This window comes from Calliphora vicina, chromosome 2, assembly GCF_958450345.1.
Source record: "Calliphora vicina chromosome 2, idCalVici1.1, whole genome shotgun sequence".
In the NCBI taxonomy this organism is placed as follows: Eukaryota; Metazoa; Arthropoda; class Insecta; order Diptera; family Calliphoridae; genus Calliphora; species Calliphora vicina.
In genome coordinates, this window is record NC_088781.1 from 60,660,673 (window position 1) to 60,677,770 (window position 17,098).

A 17,098-nucleotide genomic window follows, 5' to 3' on the forward strand; every position below is an offset into this window, starting at 1 on the left:
GACGCGCAGTCTCTTTAGAAATATGAATTTTTTTGGCAAACAAAAATTTTTTCTGTTTTTTAAAACGTCATGAAAATTTGGAAAATGCAGCTATGCTCAAGCCCTAAATGATTAGAATCTGTCCACAACAAATATCCTCTAATATTTTAACAAAATGCATAACTCGCAGTAATTAGCTACATCTAGCAGTTTACTGCAATAGTCGACAATGCAGTGTAAACAAAATTATTACAAAACGGCAAGATTCTATAAATTATCAGTTTGCTGTTGATTTTGAATCCATAAATTTGACTAGTGGAAAATATAAGATATACATATTATATATCAACGTGTAGGAAATTCTGTCTTCTTTTCAAAAATTTATAAATTTTTTAAGAATTAAAAAAATTTTAGAAGACTTTTTGCAAAAATATGGGAAAACATTTTAAAGTGGTATTAGTGGATATTTGTTTTTTCTTTTGTGTATAAAATCAAAAATTGTTGACGGATAGCAATTATTTGAGGCTTGTTTTGTTTAGAACTTTGTTTTCTATGCGTGTAGGAAAAATTAAAAGCGTAGCTACATTTGATGCTGTTTAAAAAAAAATCGTAAAAAAAGATTAAAAAAGACAATTTTATTACGGAATTTCGGTTATTTTAGTTTATTCAATAAACTAAACTTTTTTTTAGTTACGCGAATATATGTTGTGCAACCTCCTCCATTTTCGAAAACACGACCTAAAAACGGTTAGCACCACTGGATTCAGTGTACTCGAATTAGTTAAACCCGCCGGATGCTCCTATTGATAGAAAAAGAGTGTAAATTTCGTGCATAGTGTAATTAGTTCGAATAGAACAAATTTTTAAAGGTTTCAATAAAAATATTTTAGAATATTATGGCCCAAATCAAATAAAAATGTATGTAATTTACTAAAATTTTGGACATCCTCTTACAAAAGAAGTCAAAATTCATATTGTATAACATTTATTTTGAAGAATGTATGATGTAAAGATCCGCTGAATACTACTGTATTGCACATTAAAAACTATAATACTAATCCCAGCTAACTTCAATTGTCTATAACAAAGTAAGGCTAAAAATTTTAAATTCAAATTTTTAACAAATAATTTTCAAATAAAATCTCCCCATAAATAAATAACAAAATAGATAAAAATCAGTTTTTACTCTCCAAAATTTACATAATTCCCAATGAAAAACGTTTTACAAGCTAATTTACAAAAAGAAGAAGAAACTGAAAACAATTGTTTAACGTTTAACAGTAAATTCTATAATATAGTTTAACAAAAAAAATTAATTAAAATACAATTGTTAAAACAGTATAATTCTCATTAATAGAAAACTATAAAATTGCTATTTTATTTTCCCGATGTGGTAAAATAAAAACAAAAAAGATTGCTATATCGGCTGTGCCGAATCTTAAATACCCTCCACCGAAATTGAAGTAGAATTACTGAAACTACACTTTTATAAAGACTGGATTATCCCTATTCAGTGTTTCTTATTTGGGCTTAGCATTAATTATATGATATGGAAGAAAAAGTATTTAAATTCATTCAATGTTTGTATATTATATATTGTTAGAAAAACAATTTTACACTGAAGATAAATTTATTTCAAATGTTTATTTTATCTTAGACAAGTTAAGTCGACTAAGAATTTCATAAGGATATTAGATGAATATTTCTCAATGTTACACACGGTATAACAAACTCGTTCGCCATTTGTAGGGTAGGAGGGTATAACAACACTTTTTTTCTAAATAAACCATAAAAATGTCAATGTCACATTGAACTGCACTGCACTGCACTGCACTCGATGATTTACGGTTCCATCATTTGTTTGTAAACGAAAATTTAATGCAAAATTAAACCTTGAAGTTTTGTACAGTTGCTGTGTGTGCGGTTGTTTATCTTGCAAAGAAAACGTCACTCATTATTCGATCAGATTATAATAATCTTGAATAATAATCTTAATTAAATATTCGGCCATTAGTGTCACAACAAATACAAATCGAATAAATCGAACAGAAAACATTTCTCGTCAATAGTCGTTAAACAAGATAATGATTGTAAGTAGTAACTGCTTGTAAGAATATTTATAGAAAATTGGTTTTTGAAAATTGTGAAAGTGTGCTAGTGTTTTATCAGGCTTCTTAAGGGGTAGGTAAATGGTGCAATTAGCTTTCTGGATACGTTTATAACTTGTAGTTTGTTAGTCAGTTAATGACAGCAACATGGTAGTAATGTACCATCCATTATTGATTTTCATTTGATGATGAGTTAACAAAGGAATCATGTGTTTTGGGTGTTAGAGGTAACCAACCAACCACACACTCATTTAATCATACACAATCAAAATTTAACAAAGCGACAATAGAAGGTTTCTAATGAATTTATGGTTTTTCATAATAGATGAAGAGTGTATTCAAAATAAATTGTACAGATTTCAAGTACAATACAACAGTGGTTATTTAGTTAAATCTCACCGAATTAGCATTATTTAGCTTTATTGAGAGTGTTAAAATAAAGCTACACATACATTTGGATGAAATCATTATCAGTTGTTTAATGGAATATTGCTTTTAGCGGAATTGTTTAAATAAAACAATCAGTGTAACTGTCAATATTTACATTATTTTTGCTAAAGCACAAATATTTAGTACGATTGAGTAGAAACACTCAAAAGTTCCCTTTTGAAATGTCTCTTAATAAGGTATTCTCCTCGGAAAAACATGCTTGTATTACATTAGGTTCATTAGGTCCATTCGTGAAGCCGATTTTACAATACAAATAGTTTTACCAATTTTGTAATACAATAAGAATAAATACTTAAATATAAAATATGTACATTAGGGATATAACTAATTTTGGCGAAATTTTTGACATACCACCACGTGATGGCAAGTTTTTTGTTTGCAAGTTTGAGGGATACTTTTCTTATTTAAAAATTATCTTTTGAAGTATGTCCGCAGTTATTATTAAAATAAAATATATTTGGTCAATTCACAATGTCTCTTATTATGTAATATTGTCATAATGTCCTAATATTTCACAATGCGTTTTATTGTTTTTCAAGTAAAAAATGTTCTAAAATAATAGTACTCTGTATGCTATGTTTATTGTGTTATCCTAACCAACCAGTAGAGACCTTCGCCGAGTGCCTAAGTGTCGGTTAAGCCGAGCTGCCGAGTCGAGATATATTAAGACAATATGACTGATAAGAGACCTTGTGAATTGACAAATTGTATTTCAAAATATGTAATGTATGAACTTTTTTAACAACCGCGAAAAAAATAATACCGTGGTTTTTCACATTTTTTAATGCTCTATTCGACTATGCTATATCAATTTGCATATTTGCAAAAAATGTCAATAGTTATATCCCTAATGTACATATAAAATATTCCATGTTTAAATGTGGCAAGACATTGATGTCAATTGTCGGAGTTCCTGTATGTGAAATTTCAAATAGCATCCCTATTGGTGGAACTGCTTCTCTTATGTCCACTTTCTAAAAAATAAAATAAATACTTACTATATTCTACATAATAAGCCCTATTGCGGATAATAATAATTTGGACACTATCTTTATGTTGGTGCCCGATTTTATTATCTGCCTGTGGGAAGCATAGCTGAATGCTACCGGACGCGTCACAGGTTGCGGATAGTGGTACGTCCCGCAGATATGCGGGGTAGCTGCTTTATGCAGTCGCGGACAATCCGCACTTTTTTTTCAGATCCCCCACTATGCGTCGTGCTAGCTGTGGTTTAAACGCAAAATCGCGGGAATGCTAGTGATAGACTTCGGAACACCAAATGAATCTTCTGGGTGCTGTTGCTGAGTACAACAGAGCCATTGAAAGTAGCAGATAACAACTAGCGTTTGTGTTCAGGAAATGTATTGGGGTAGTAACTTTCGTGATGTACTGGTTGTTGGGCTTGGTACTCTGTCGAGGTCTGAAGTGTGTATTATAGTAACACACTCTGACTTTTATCGGCCGGGAACTTTTGAAGTCAGAGATCATACATCGGACTGGATTACCAGGCCGGATGGATTACCAGGTGTTGTTCAATGGCGGTGATAGACGCATTGTTTCTATCCGGTGTTTAGACCACCGTGAGATAAGGCCCATGCGGCAGGTGCTCACGCTAATCTAAGACACTACTGTCTAATATATGTCGTTGCAAAGGTCTTTGAAATATATATCATTAGATATCCATATTGTCTATATTAATGACTCAGTAATCCAGACATAGGTCAAACATTTTTTCCTTATATCTCTGCCATTTGTTGACCGATTTTCTCGAGACGGAAGAATTCCGGAGATATTGATGAATGAATTGTGTATGTAAGTTATTTGGGGGCTTCGGAAAGTTGATTTCAACAGACTGACAGACGGACATGGCTTAATCGACTCCGCTATCTATAAGGATTGTAGGGTCGGAAAATTATACTGTTGATATTACAAACGGAATGACAAATTTATATATACCCTTCTCACGAAGATGAAGGGTATATATAGTTGCAAAAAAAAGCAACTACGTCGATTTTAAAACCCCATTTAAAAAACATAAATGTTTTTCAAGAATTATACGGGAATACAAAATTAATATTATAGTAATAATTATGCTAAATTTCCAAATTATTGATAAATGTTTTTCATCCAAATTTTTTTATAATTAATACCTCTTTGTTAATTTTTTTTCATTCAGGATTACGTGTGTTTTATTTCATTCGTCTAGGTTCATTGTTATACAAAATTCTGAAATTACTTTAGGAAAAAGTAACAATTACCCCCATTTTCTCAAACTCTGGTTATCGTTTTTCGCAACGATATATTTCCAATTAACATAATTTTTGTATAAGAACTGTCAGTATATCTGCACGATTAAAAATAAAGCATTTTCAAAAGGTACCAAAACTTTTTAAACGAATTTGGTTTTAGCACTCGAAAAATAACAACCTGTTAGGTCATTATAGTATGACTAAAGAAACTAATGTTTAAAATTTTATACAAATTGGCTCAATCATTCTGATACAAATGTATTTACCCGTTTTTACCCTTTTTTGTACTTTTTGATCTATTGTATAGCAACTAACATTTTATTCAAATAAACTTCATTATCAGAGTAGAAGCTTAGAATAAAATGTAAAAAAGTACCAAAGCACAGTTTTTAATCGTTTTCTTCTTGTATTTTTTTTAAAGAAATGAAGATATTTTTTTAAATATTTTAGTCTTTATTAGTAAATAAGATTTAAGGTCTAAATTTACCCGTTTTTGATCCCTAAAACATTTGAATGTCGAAAAATCTGTTCTTAGTGGATCTATTTGCCAGGTAATTAAATGTGTTTTCTCTAGCCTTAGGTATTTTTAAAATAAATCCAAATATTTAAACGCTTGCTACTGAACCCAAAATATTTTGGAAAACATTATAAAACAAACTATAGTTTAATTTCAAAGAGTTCTGTTACCTCTTTACCCCACTTATTCATTCCTTACAAAGTAAGTCACTCTAATGTACATAGGCAATTTAAATAAATTTCTTTTGTATTTTTGTTTCTAAAAATCGCCTCTGGCTTGTGTTAGGTTTCAAAGCAAACAATTAACTATTTTTGTTTTGTCTTTTAGGCATTAGTTTTATTTCTTTAATTAAGTTATAGTCACATCCCCATTTTACTATATGTATATTTGATTACAAATTAGTTGCAAAAATTAAGAAAAATAAAATCAAAACAAATTAAAAACCATGTTATTTAAAGAATTTTAAACACATATAAATTAGAAACTCTAATATTATACAAAACAAATTGTTTAAATATAAAATTAGTAATGTTTAGAGTTAATATATTCAAAATTATTCATATTATATCGTGTTTATTGACTTGTAAACACAATTTGAAATCGATCGGTTTTGATTTGCTATTGGTATCTTTATGTGAGAGTCTTTAAGAAATTCGTCTCGCGTGCGTATTTTGCAAACATTTTTTTTCGCAATTAGGTTAGAAGGTTATGAAAGTGAAAGAAAAAGAAATTGAATAAAATATTTTGTATATGTTCAAGATAATAAAAAAAAAACTTTGGCATAAAATCAGCGAGTTTGCTAACTCGCAGATCATTGTAATTATCAGAGAATTTAAACAGAAACTTTAATATTGTTAGAACGTGAACTCTTCTAAAAATATGCCAGCAGTTGATCAGTTAAAACTATGTAAATATCGCACTCGTTCAACAATACTGTATTAACTTAAAATTTTAAAACTTGCAGTATAGAGCAAAAACTGTTTGTGATTACATTTTAAGAGAATTTGAAAATCATAGTCAGAAAATTCCATTTGAAAATATATTTACATTGTTTTTCTTTAAAACTTTTGCAATTATTGCAAAATAAATATATTTTTTGAGTTACTACCATTTTTCTGGAACTTCTCTATATTTTTTTGTATTATTTTATCAACAAAACAGTATCAACTCAAAATACAACCAAATTTAAATAAAACAATTTCATTATTTTTAACTTGAATAAAGGCTCAATTCAAAATAATACATTTTTTTATGAAAATATACGATGTATTTCTATTTCAATTTTTGTATTAACTCAAAATAATACCTTTTTGTTGATACAATGTAGTCACTAATTAACACGAAAATTGTCTCAAATGTTGTTTTCAAGATAACGAGTAATCGGAATACTTTGAAATTTTAGTAGATAGATATTGATGTTGTTAGTTGATTTCTTGCAAAAATAAAATTTTTAAATATTTTGAGTTAATACAGTATTGTTGAACGAGTGCGATATATAAAATAGTACAAAGGTCTAAGTCAAATATTAGTCCAAATCAACTAAAACATGAATGAAGATAATAATAAACGGATTATTAGAATAGATTTTCGCCTTGTTGTTTCCAGAAAGTGAAAACGTTGATCTACAAAAATTAATTAACTGCTGTAGATGCCAAAAAATGCAACTATGTAAAACAAAAAATGTATTGTATTGTATGTATGTATTTTTCATAATTTAAAGGTAAAGGTATTTTAGATTTAACGGTAATTGTAGTTATTTCGGTAATGGAATTTTAGCGGTAACAGGTGTTGAGCTTAAAGTATAGTTTAGGGTTAACGGAGGATTAGCGGTAACCAACCTTGGCTACGCGTTTTTAAGCATTAACTTCTTGGTTAATGGTACTTTATTATTTTATAAGTTCTTTTGATTTCAATAAACCCAATTATTAAAATCACTTATTTGTATTTTTATAATTTCAATTATTTATAGAATATCGCTATCGGTATTTAGAGGTAACGGTATTTCTGATTATATAGGTAACGGCATTTTACGGTAACGGCAATTGCAACGGCAATATTTAACTTTAACATGTGGACCAATACTGTTCTGTTTGCGCGCTGTTAAAGAAAGCTTATTATGTACCACACGTTTTGTGTAAAATTGTCGGGGAAAATTTTGCAACTTGTTCTGGCGAAAGTTTACACAAAAGTGAAAAGGATTAGTATGGAAAACGTTTGTCCTGGTATGTAAACTATAGTTTACTAATTTTTGTGACGTTGTTATGTGTTTTTGTCCAATTGTACCGTGTTTTGTTTATATGTATTTTTAGAATGAGCTTAACAAGTGTAGTTGTGTTTCGTGGATCAGTACTTTTGCATGGTAAAGCGTTGCAAAATGTTGTAAATGAGAAGTTATTAACCAAAGTGTGCAGATTAATAAGAAACTAATCCTTTTTGTCCGAATCCACACGTTTTCGAAAAAATCAAAATTTAAAAATTATATTTTTAGTGGAAACGTCAAAATGTCAGCCAGATCGGTTAAATGGCAGCTATATGAAATAGTGCTCCAAATCATATGAAACTTTGTAGGTCATCTTACAAACATAAAAAATTAATACAAATCAAATTTCACTTCAATAGCTTTATGAACAAAAAAGTTGGGGCAAATCGGTCGGAACGGCCAGATCGGCTATATGACAGCTATATGAAATAGTGCCCCAAATAATATGAAACTTAGGAACATCAAAAATTAATACAAATCAAACTTCACTTCAATAGCTTTATAAACAAAAAAGTTGGGGCAAATCGGTCAGATCGGCTATAAAGCAGCTATATGAAATAGTGTCCCAAATCATATGAAACTTGGCAGGTCATCTTGGGAGGTAAAATGTATCCAAACTAAAGTTCAATTCAATTGTTTTTAAATTAGAGTTTATGAAAAAAAAAAACGTAAAAAAAACAGTGTGCCCTGGAGGTTATCAATAATCTAAAACAAGTAAGAAAGTATGGTCGGTCAAGCTCCCCGAAAAAGCATCTTATATCTAAAAAAAACATTACTTGGTCGAGACTGAAATGGAATACTGTTCTCTTTTCTGATGAATCCAAATACAATTTATGGAGGCAGTGATCGGAGAAGATTTGTAGGGTGGCCGAAGGGAACATGACTGGATCCCAATTACACAATTAAGTTTGGCAGTGGCAATTTTATGGAGCGGGTATGTTTTCCGCACAAGGTATATCAATTCATATCATTTAATATACTATGACTGGAATTGGATACAGATTAATTTTCAACGATGTTATACATATATCCATACCCTGCGGAAAATATGCCCATATTTATCAGATTACTGCACGACAATGACTCCAAACACCACAGCAGTTCTAGGAGACTGTGCCGAACTAGTGATTTAACCTATCATTTAGGGTGATGACTATTTATATAACTAGCTACTAGTTATTTTAACACGTGCAAGTCCTAAGCTGGGGGTCAATTGACCCTTTTCGATTACAATTAGACTGTCTGTTAACTGTTCCAAATTAGTCACATACTGGTTATATAGCATCAGTTACCTTACTAGCTGGTTACTTGATCAGCTACATAACTATTTATTTTAATATGTACGGGTGCTAATTGACCTCAAAAAGTCAGTTAAAAAGGCAGTCCAATAAACGATTGCTTGTAAGCAAACCTTCCTCCGACAACTCTCCAATAGATTACTTCTGGTGGGTTAAATAACTACACGCAGAGAAAAAATATAGTTGGGCATGGTTACTGTAACCATTTCAATATTGTTACAAGTTTTTTAACTATATTATAGTCACAGTAACCATTTACATGATTCTGGTAACCATAATATGGTTAATTTACGATTCACATGATTGTATCAACCATATATATGGTTACAGTAAACATATATACATATGTTTGTGACAACCATTTATATGATGAAGGACTTATCATATTATGGTGCTCTCGGCTTAAGGCTTATCATAATCTAAGAACAACATATTATGATAAAATTATTCATCATAAATATGGTTGCCACAAACATATATATGTTTACTGTAACCATATATATGGTTGAGACAATCATGTGAATCGTAAGTTAACCATATTATGTTAAAATGTTATGTTAAAAAAGTTAAAAAACTTATAACACTATATAAATGGTTACAGTAACCATGCCCAATTATATTTTTTCTCTGCGTGTACTTTCTAAATTGCAGTACAAAATAAATGTTTAAAGTGACTAGGAGACACTAAAGTAACTATTGACTTCACGCTATGTTACATGGGATAACAGTATGGGTGAATTCCAAAATGTATGTATGCAATGCAGTCATATCTTTATCAAGACAAAGCTTGCAAACGCGTAATTAAAATTTAAAAAAAAACTTATTATACTGTCTATTTTTACTTTTTCATATATTTCGCGATATGAAACATTATCAAAGTTTACACGGTTGCGTTAAGAATCGCTCGACTTTTTAAGGTTGCATTGCATACATACATTTTGGAATTCACCCTATACTTAAGTAAAAATAAAATAAAATGTATGAGAATTATAGAAACAGAATTTGTATAAACCCAGTTTGTATGAATTACTCATAAAAAAAGTGCAGTACAAAATGACTACACTCTAGATTACTTAGAGACACTTAAGTGACAATTGTCTTAACTCTATATTACATAGGATGAATAAAGGAACCACTACGTGTCAAATGACCCAAAATATTTCAATTGGATTAAGTCAAGTGATCAGACATTAGTGACAATTACTGTCTATAAGTAATATATTGACTACATGTTTAACAGCTGGGGCAACTCTAGGGTTGTAACCGAGTGGTTAGTTAAATCCAATGAGGTACGTGTTTGAAGTCGCCTGCCCAATCGCCCATAGAAAACCTATGGAAAATTGTAGATCGCAAAATACGGATTCATAATTATACATCGAAAGAAGCTTTATAAAATGTGTCGTCGCTGTAAAGCACTACAAGGCCAGACAATTTTTGTAAAGATGAGACCTATTTTTCCATTGTTGCGTCATTACCATAATAAGTAAAATCTTTAAGTTTGTTTCCTATTTTCAGAATTTAATTAATAATGTTCTTATTTTTGTTGTTAATATATTAATAAAATCCTTAAAATATACAAATTTCATAAGCATTTTTATCGATTTTGATCTTTTAGTTAAATATTTGGAAAAATTGTCACTGTATTGTGAAATAGAGGAAGATTTGATCTTGCTGCAACGATAAGGATATAGTTTTATTAGATAGTGTAAAAACCTTTAGACCACTGAGTACCATGAACATTTTTTTAACTGAACCACAAAATATGATAACAAATTGATAACAAAATATGGAACTGTGCGAAATACTTGGGAAAAACCACATGTTGCTTTTATTTGTATAATATTAAATAATTGTAACACATGTTTTTACATATGCCTGTACTTTAATTTGTTGAAGTAGTTTCAATACATATTTAAAAGGAAAACTGAAATGTATATTCCAATTTTTATTACTGTTTAGAATGCTGATCACAGTTTTTCTTATATAGAGAATTTAACTGCGCAAAAAAATCCAAAAACATGTCATTCAAAGTATTTTAAAATGTTTGAACAATCATTTAATAACATTTAAAACGTGAAACGATATAATTAGTTTGAACCAAATTAATTAGCAGCAGATTATTGCTTATCATAATTATTTTATAAGAAACATTTCTAAATGTCTCCATTATTTTTCTACTAATTTGCTATTTTTACTTAATATTTTGGCAAGAAATTGCAATTTACCTACGTAACCCCAAAATACATCAATGAAATTATTTTTATGTGCAAAAAAAAAAAATATTTTTATTGATTGTAGATTCTTTTAGATGTTGAAAGAAAAATTCGGCAGTAATTAATTTGTAAGGTGATCAAAACGATCAATTAATCTTTCAGAAATAGATGTGTATAATATTTATTTATTGAATAAGATAATACAGTAAATATTTAGTTTTCCTAAAATAACAAAATAATATACAATACACAAAAATAAATATTCTAATGATGAACAATTGGCAATTTGTCTAAAGAAATAATTGATGAAAACAATTTTTCAGTTTTGAATGAATAGTAAATAAATGTATTTAAATATATAATTATATAAACAAGTAAACATCTGATCCAATTGCAAAAATACAAACGAAAATTATCGAAAAGGATCTAAGTTTTAATAAAATTTAAGTTGTAAGTAAAGGGTGGACCAATTTGAAGCTAAGAAGTAAATTGGATGTCAAATTATGAAATGTCAAAAATTATGCTGTCATTTTTTGACATTTGTTTAATAGAAAACTTGGGAAATTTTATGCACGAAAAACGAATTTTAATTGTGAAAATTTACTACTAAAATGATGAATATGTTACAGCATCACTTTGTAAAATTCTAGCAGATTTTCCTCGAAACCAGGTACCTTCGAAGATAGCTTAGCGAAATTTAATCGCTATATTCGAGGCTCGCTGTACTGTAGCCGACAATAGACAAAAAACAATTCAATTGTTGCATGAGAAATTTTCCGGTCGCATAACTTTTCGATTTGGCGATATCGATTGGCCCGTTTTGCATCGTTCGAAAGCCCAGATTTACGTGAACTGAATTAAAGAGATATTAGACGATAAGAGCATACGTCTGCCGACGTGCGAGAGGTGGACATTTGCTCGGTATGATTTTCCATTATTAATTTCCATATTTCTTAAAACTGAATTTGTTAAGAAAGAATTGTTATTTTAAGCCAATTTACTTTATAACCTCAAAATTTCCCAACCTAGAATATGAGATTTGGACCAATCGGATAAAAAGCATGAAATGTTACATTTGGAATTTCATTCAAAAAATATGTTGAAAGTATTTATGTTCTATTACCTGACGTTTAAACATGTAAGTAACAGTCCTACCCCAGCAGTTCTAGGAGACAGTACCGAACTAGTGATTTTACCCATCATTTAGGGTGGGAGCTAGTTACTTAAATAGCCACGTGACTAGTCATTTTAACACGGGCATGTCCTAGGCAGGGGGTCAATTGTCTCTTTTTGATTACAATGGGCCTGTCTAATAGCTGGTCCAAAGTAGGCAACGCATTGGATTCACAAACTGGTTACATAGCGTCAGTTACCTTGCTAGCTTTGTAACTGGTTACTTGATCAGCTACTTGACTAGTTATTTTAACACGTGCATGACCCTTTTGATTACAATGTGACTATCGGATAGCTGATCGAAGGTTGTCAACGCTTCTGGTGGGTAAAATAAACAGCAGTACAAAAAAGAGTTTGAAGTGACTTCACCATAGGTTACTAAGAGACACTAAAGTGACTATTGACTTCATGCTGTGTTACATGGGATATCAGTATACTTAAGCAAAAATAAAAATAAACTGTATGAGAATTATATTAACACAATTTGTAAAAAACCAGTTTGTACGAATTACTCACAAAACGTTTAAAGTGACTACACTCTCGATTACTTAGAGACATTTAAGTGACAATTGTCATCACGCTAGATTACTTGGGATGCATAAAGTAACCAATTGTCTTCTCTCTGCACTACAAAGTGCACACACGTGTCAAATGACCCAAATATATAAAATGGAGTCAGCCAAGTGATAAGACATTTGTGACAATTACTGTCTTTAAGGGATACATTGACTACTTGCTTAACCCAGCAGTTAAGCAAGTAGTCAATGTATCCCTTAAAGACAGTAATTGTCACAAATGTCTTATCACTTGGCTGACTCCATTTTATATATATTGGTCATTTGACACGTGTGTGCACTTTGTAGTGCAGAGAGAAGACAATTGGTTACTTTATGCATCCCAAGTAATCTAGCGTGAAGACAAATGTCACTTAAGTGTCTCTAAGTAATCTAGAGTGTAGTCACTTTAAACGTTTTGTGAGTTTTGTGTTAATATAATTCTCATACAGTTTATTTTTATTTTTGCTTAAGTATATTGATATCGCATGTAACATAGCATGAAGTCAATAGTCACTTTAGTGTCTCTTAGTAACCTATGGTGAAGTCACTTCAAACTTTTTTTTGTACTGCACTTTATTTTACCCACCTGAAGCGTTGACTACCTTCGATCAGCTATCCGATAGTCACATTGTAATCAAAAGGGTGAATTGACCCCCTGCTTAGGACATGCACGTGTTAAAATAACTAGTCAAGTAGCTTATCAAGTAACCAGTTACAAAGCTAGCAAGGTAACTGACGCTATGTAACCAGTATGTGAATCCAATGCGTTGACTACTTTGGACCAGCTATTAGACAGTCCCATTGTAATCAAAAAGAGACAATTGACCCCCTGCCTAGGACATGCCCGTGTTAAAATGACTAGTCACGTGGCTATTGAAGTAACTAGCTCCCACCCTAAATGATGGGTAAAATCACTAGTTCGGTACTGTCCCCTAGAACTGCTGGGAACTGCTGGGACGTTTGCACTAACACAATCACACATGCATGTGTAAATTTACACATGCATGTGTGATATATCCCAAGTAATCTAGCGTGAAAACAATTGACACTTAAGTGTCTCTAAGTAATCTGGAGTGTAAACGTTTTGTGAGTACAAACTGGTTTTATACAAATTGCGTTGATATAATTCTCATACAGTTTATTTTTGCTTCAGTATACTGACATCCCATGTAACATAGCATGGAGTCAATAGTCACTTTAGTGTTTCTTAGTAACCTATGGTAAAGTCACTTCAAACATTTTTTGTACTGCACTTTATTTTACCCACCAGAAGCGTTGACTACTTTCGATCAGCTATCAGACAGTCTCATTTTACTCAAAAAGGGTTAATTGACCAGCTGCTTAGGACATGCACGTGTTAAAATAACTAGTCACGTAGCTGATAAAGTAACCAGTTATAAAGCTAGTAACCAGTATGGGAATCCAATGCGTTGCCTACTTTGGACCGGCTATTATACATTGGCATACATCTCATTGTAATCAAAAAGGGTCAATAGGACTACATATGACACGCACGTGTTAAAATAACTAGTCACGTAGCTATTGAAGTAACTAGTTCCCACCCTAAATGATGGGTAAAATCTCTAGTTCGAACTGCTAGGTTACATGTGTAAACTCTCCACTTTGTGGAGAGTTTCCGACTTATTTGCTCATATGTTCCGGGCTATCAAAACTCATAGCTTAACAACGTTATGATAAAAGCATTTTGATATCAGGTAGTCTCAATATATGAGTCGATTTCGCCAAAATGCTCATCAATATATATGGGAAATTTCATGTCAAGTGAACCAACTTTTGAAATCGATGTCTTCCGGTCGGGATGAAATTTGCACCAAGGTAAGTCAGACACAATTTTCAACAAAATCGGACAAAAACTCTCTATTAGATGGGGTCAAAGTCGGACATTTTGGCCAAACAGGTGAAAGAACTACTCTTCTTTTGAGGCCAAGAACTAATCAAGTCAATACCGGATACTCTGTTCTAAAGTTAAGCGTATCCCAGAAATAGAGTTCTGCATTGATCGAAACAAATAGTAGTCGTACGGGGCATGGTCTGTATTATAAATCGGGTGAGGCATAACATCGTATCCTCTTCATTCTAAATACTTTTTAACAGTTATTGCAACATGTGGCTGAGCGTTGTCAGATTATAGATAGGACCTTTTTGCTCCCATCAAATACAGAAAACTAACTTTGATTTAAGTAGAGCGACGCACTGATACTTGTTTCAGTCGGTCAACAACAAATGTAACTTTCCCTTTATTGCTAAATGTTGGCATGTATTCATATTCCTGAAGAGGCATGAACCTGTTGAAATAGAATGGTATATTATTCCTTTGATGATACTATTTGTTCCTCCTCTAAATCAATGAATCTAGAAACATGAAATTATGTTCATATGTACGAACATTAGAGGACTAATTGCTAACAACATGAAATGAGGAGCCGCATAACAAAAGGTACTTTTTTGAAAATTTAAAAATTTTGAGAAATTTATTTTTTCTAGAAGATTTCAACCCAAATATTATAAAAATACCAAAAAATCAATTTGTAAAAAAATTGGAAAAAGTAACTTTTGTTTTGCGGCTCCTCAAATATTAAATTTCTCAGAAATCCACAAGCACCCAAAATGTACGCACTTCGATGAGTTTCAAAAGAAGACCTTTTGCTAAGATTTTAGTTGCAAGAAATTAACAAATTCATTTGCTGAAAGAAATTTGAACTGGACAGACGGAAATTGCCCAAAACGATTTAACTTTTCTTAAGAATTTTATGGCGGTTATAAACGAAAATAAAAAAGAAAAACTAACCCCTGCCAACAATTAAATTCAAGGCTGGGCGTAATATTCTTAAATTAAACTTTTAGCAAAAAAAATCCTTGTAACATTTAACAAAATTCTTTTATTGGAAAAAAAATTAATAAAACTTGTATACAAACAAACAACACCTTATTTATTTTAAAAGACCAGACATGTATTTGATTTTTGTTAATTCTTTTATTTTAAGCATTTTCCATCAAATTTATAAATTTTTGTTTCATTTTGGTTTATTTTTGGCAAACAACCAAATTAATAAATACGAAATACAACAAAAAAGTATTTATTAAAATTTATTTTTAATTTCACACAACAAGTAGTACAAACTCTAGGTATTTTATTGTGTTGATTGCTGTTTGTTTTGATTTTTTCCCACATACAACATCCAGTCATACATGGAAACTTTAGTACTTGACCTCTACGCAACAACAACAACAATTTGAAAGAGCAAATAAAGCAACACTGTATAATAACTAGACCATTAAAATCATCAGCATTATTATTGTCGTTACTCGTATTATGAGGATTTCTTTTTATAAACATTATCTTCTTAAATTGATGTTTTTCGTTCATCTACATATTTTATTATTAGTGTCCAAGTCTTTATGTGTTTTGTCGTAGTTGTTTGTTACTTACTGACTGCTGTCATTTAAACTCACCATGCAAACGTTCATTTTCCATTTGAAATGAAACCATACTAGGATCATGTCTGATTTGCGGAGGCAAGGCACGCCATACTTGCAGCGACTGTTCGGTGACTTGGCCAGGTGGTACAACTAAATTTTGGCTAGAACGACGCCTTTCTAATTCAATGCCTTTGGAGGGACTGTTGCGTTTGTTTTTACGAAATTTATCGGCGAGACCCATGATTTGGTTTATTTTTTAAACTATTTTACTTAAATTTTAAGCAATTTAATTTTTTAGCACTTGAAGAATTTTTATCTTAAATATATTTAAAACATTTTTTTTTAGTTTTTTATTTATATCTTTCGTTTTAAATTTTTTTGTCTGCTTTTTATTTTATATATTTGTTTGCACTACCGTTTTTTGTTTGTTTCACAATGATTTTGTTCGGAAATACGTTTTCATGTTCTAACGTCTCTAAAACGACTAACAACACTTGTGTTGTGTTGTGTATTTGAGGAATCTGTATGATTTAATGTTTCGTATAATCCACCCATGTTCACCATGGAAAGTAAATAAATTTCACCACAACCACCTACAATTCATAGAAAAACACAAAGAAAACAAAACAGCAAATAACGGCATTTACTCTCTAGCTTTTTCTCTCGCCCACAATTTACACTGGAAGTGATTTTGCATTTTTCTCACACATACATATACGTAACTAAATATGGCCTCTCTCACAGGATTTTGCAGTTGACTCTTTGTTTATACACATTTCATGGCTTTCACACCATAACGGTTGTTTTGTTTATGTTATTATTTTGTTATTAATTCACATATTCACCTTGACTT

General features: G+C 30.9%; 1 protein-coding gene across 1 annotated transcript in view; it reads right to left on the reverse strand.

Annotated features, from left to right (window-relative positions):
* The window catches only part of hoe2 (hoepel2), a 32,660-nt gene extending 15,949 nt beyond the window's left edge, over positions 1–16,711 (reverse strand). Inside the window, exon 1 of the mRNA XM_065499886.1 lies at positions 16,279–16,711. Coding sequence (XP_065355958.1) covers positions 16,279–16,486 — 208 coding nt within the window. The 5' untranslated portion in view covers positions 16,487–16,711. The remainder of the gene's footprint in view (positions 1–16,278) is intronic.
* Positions 16,712–17,098: the final 387 nt, after the last annotated feature.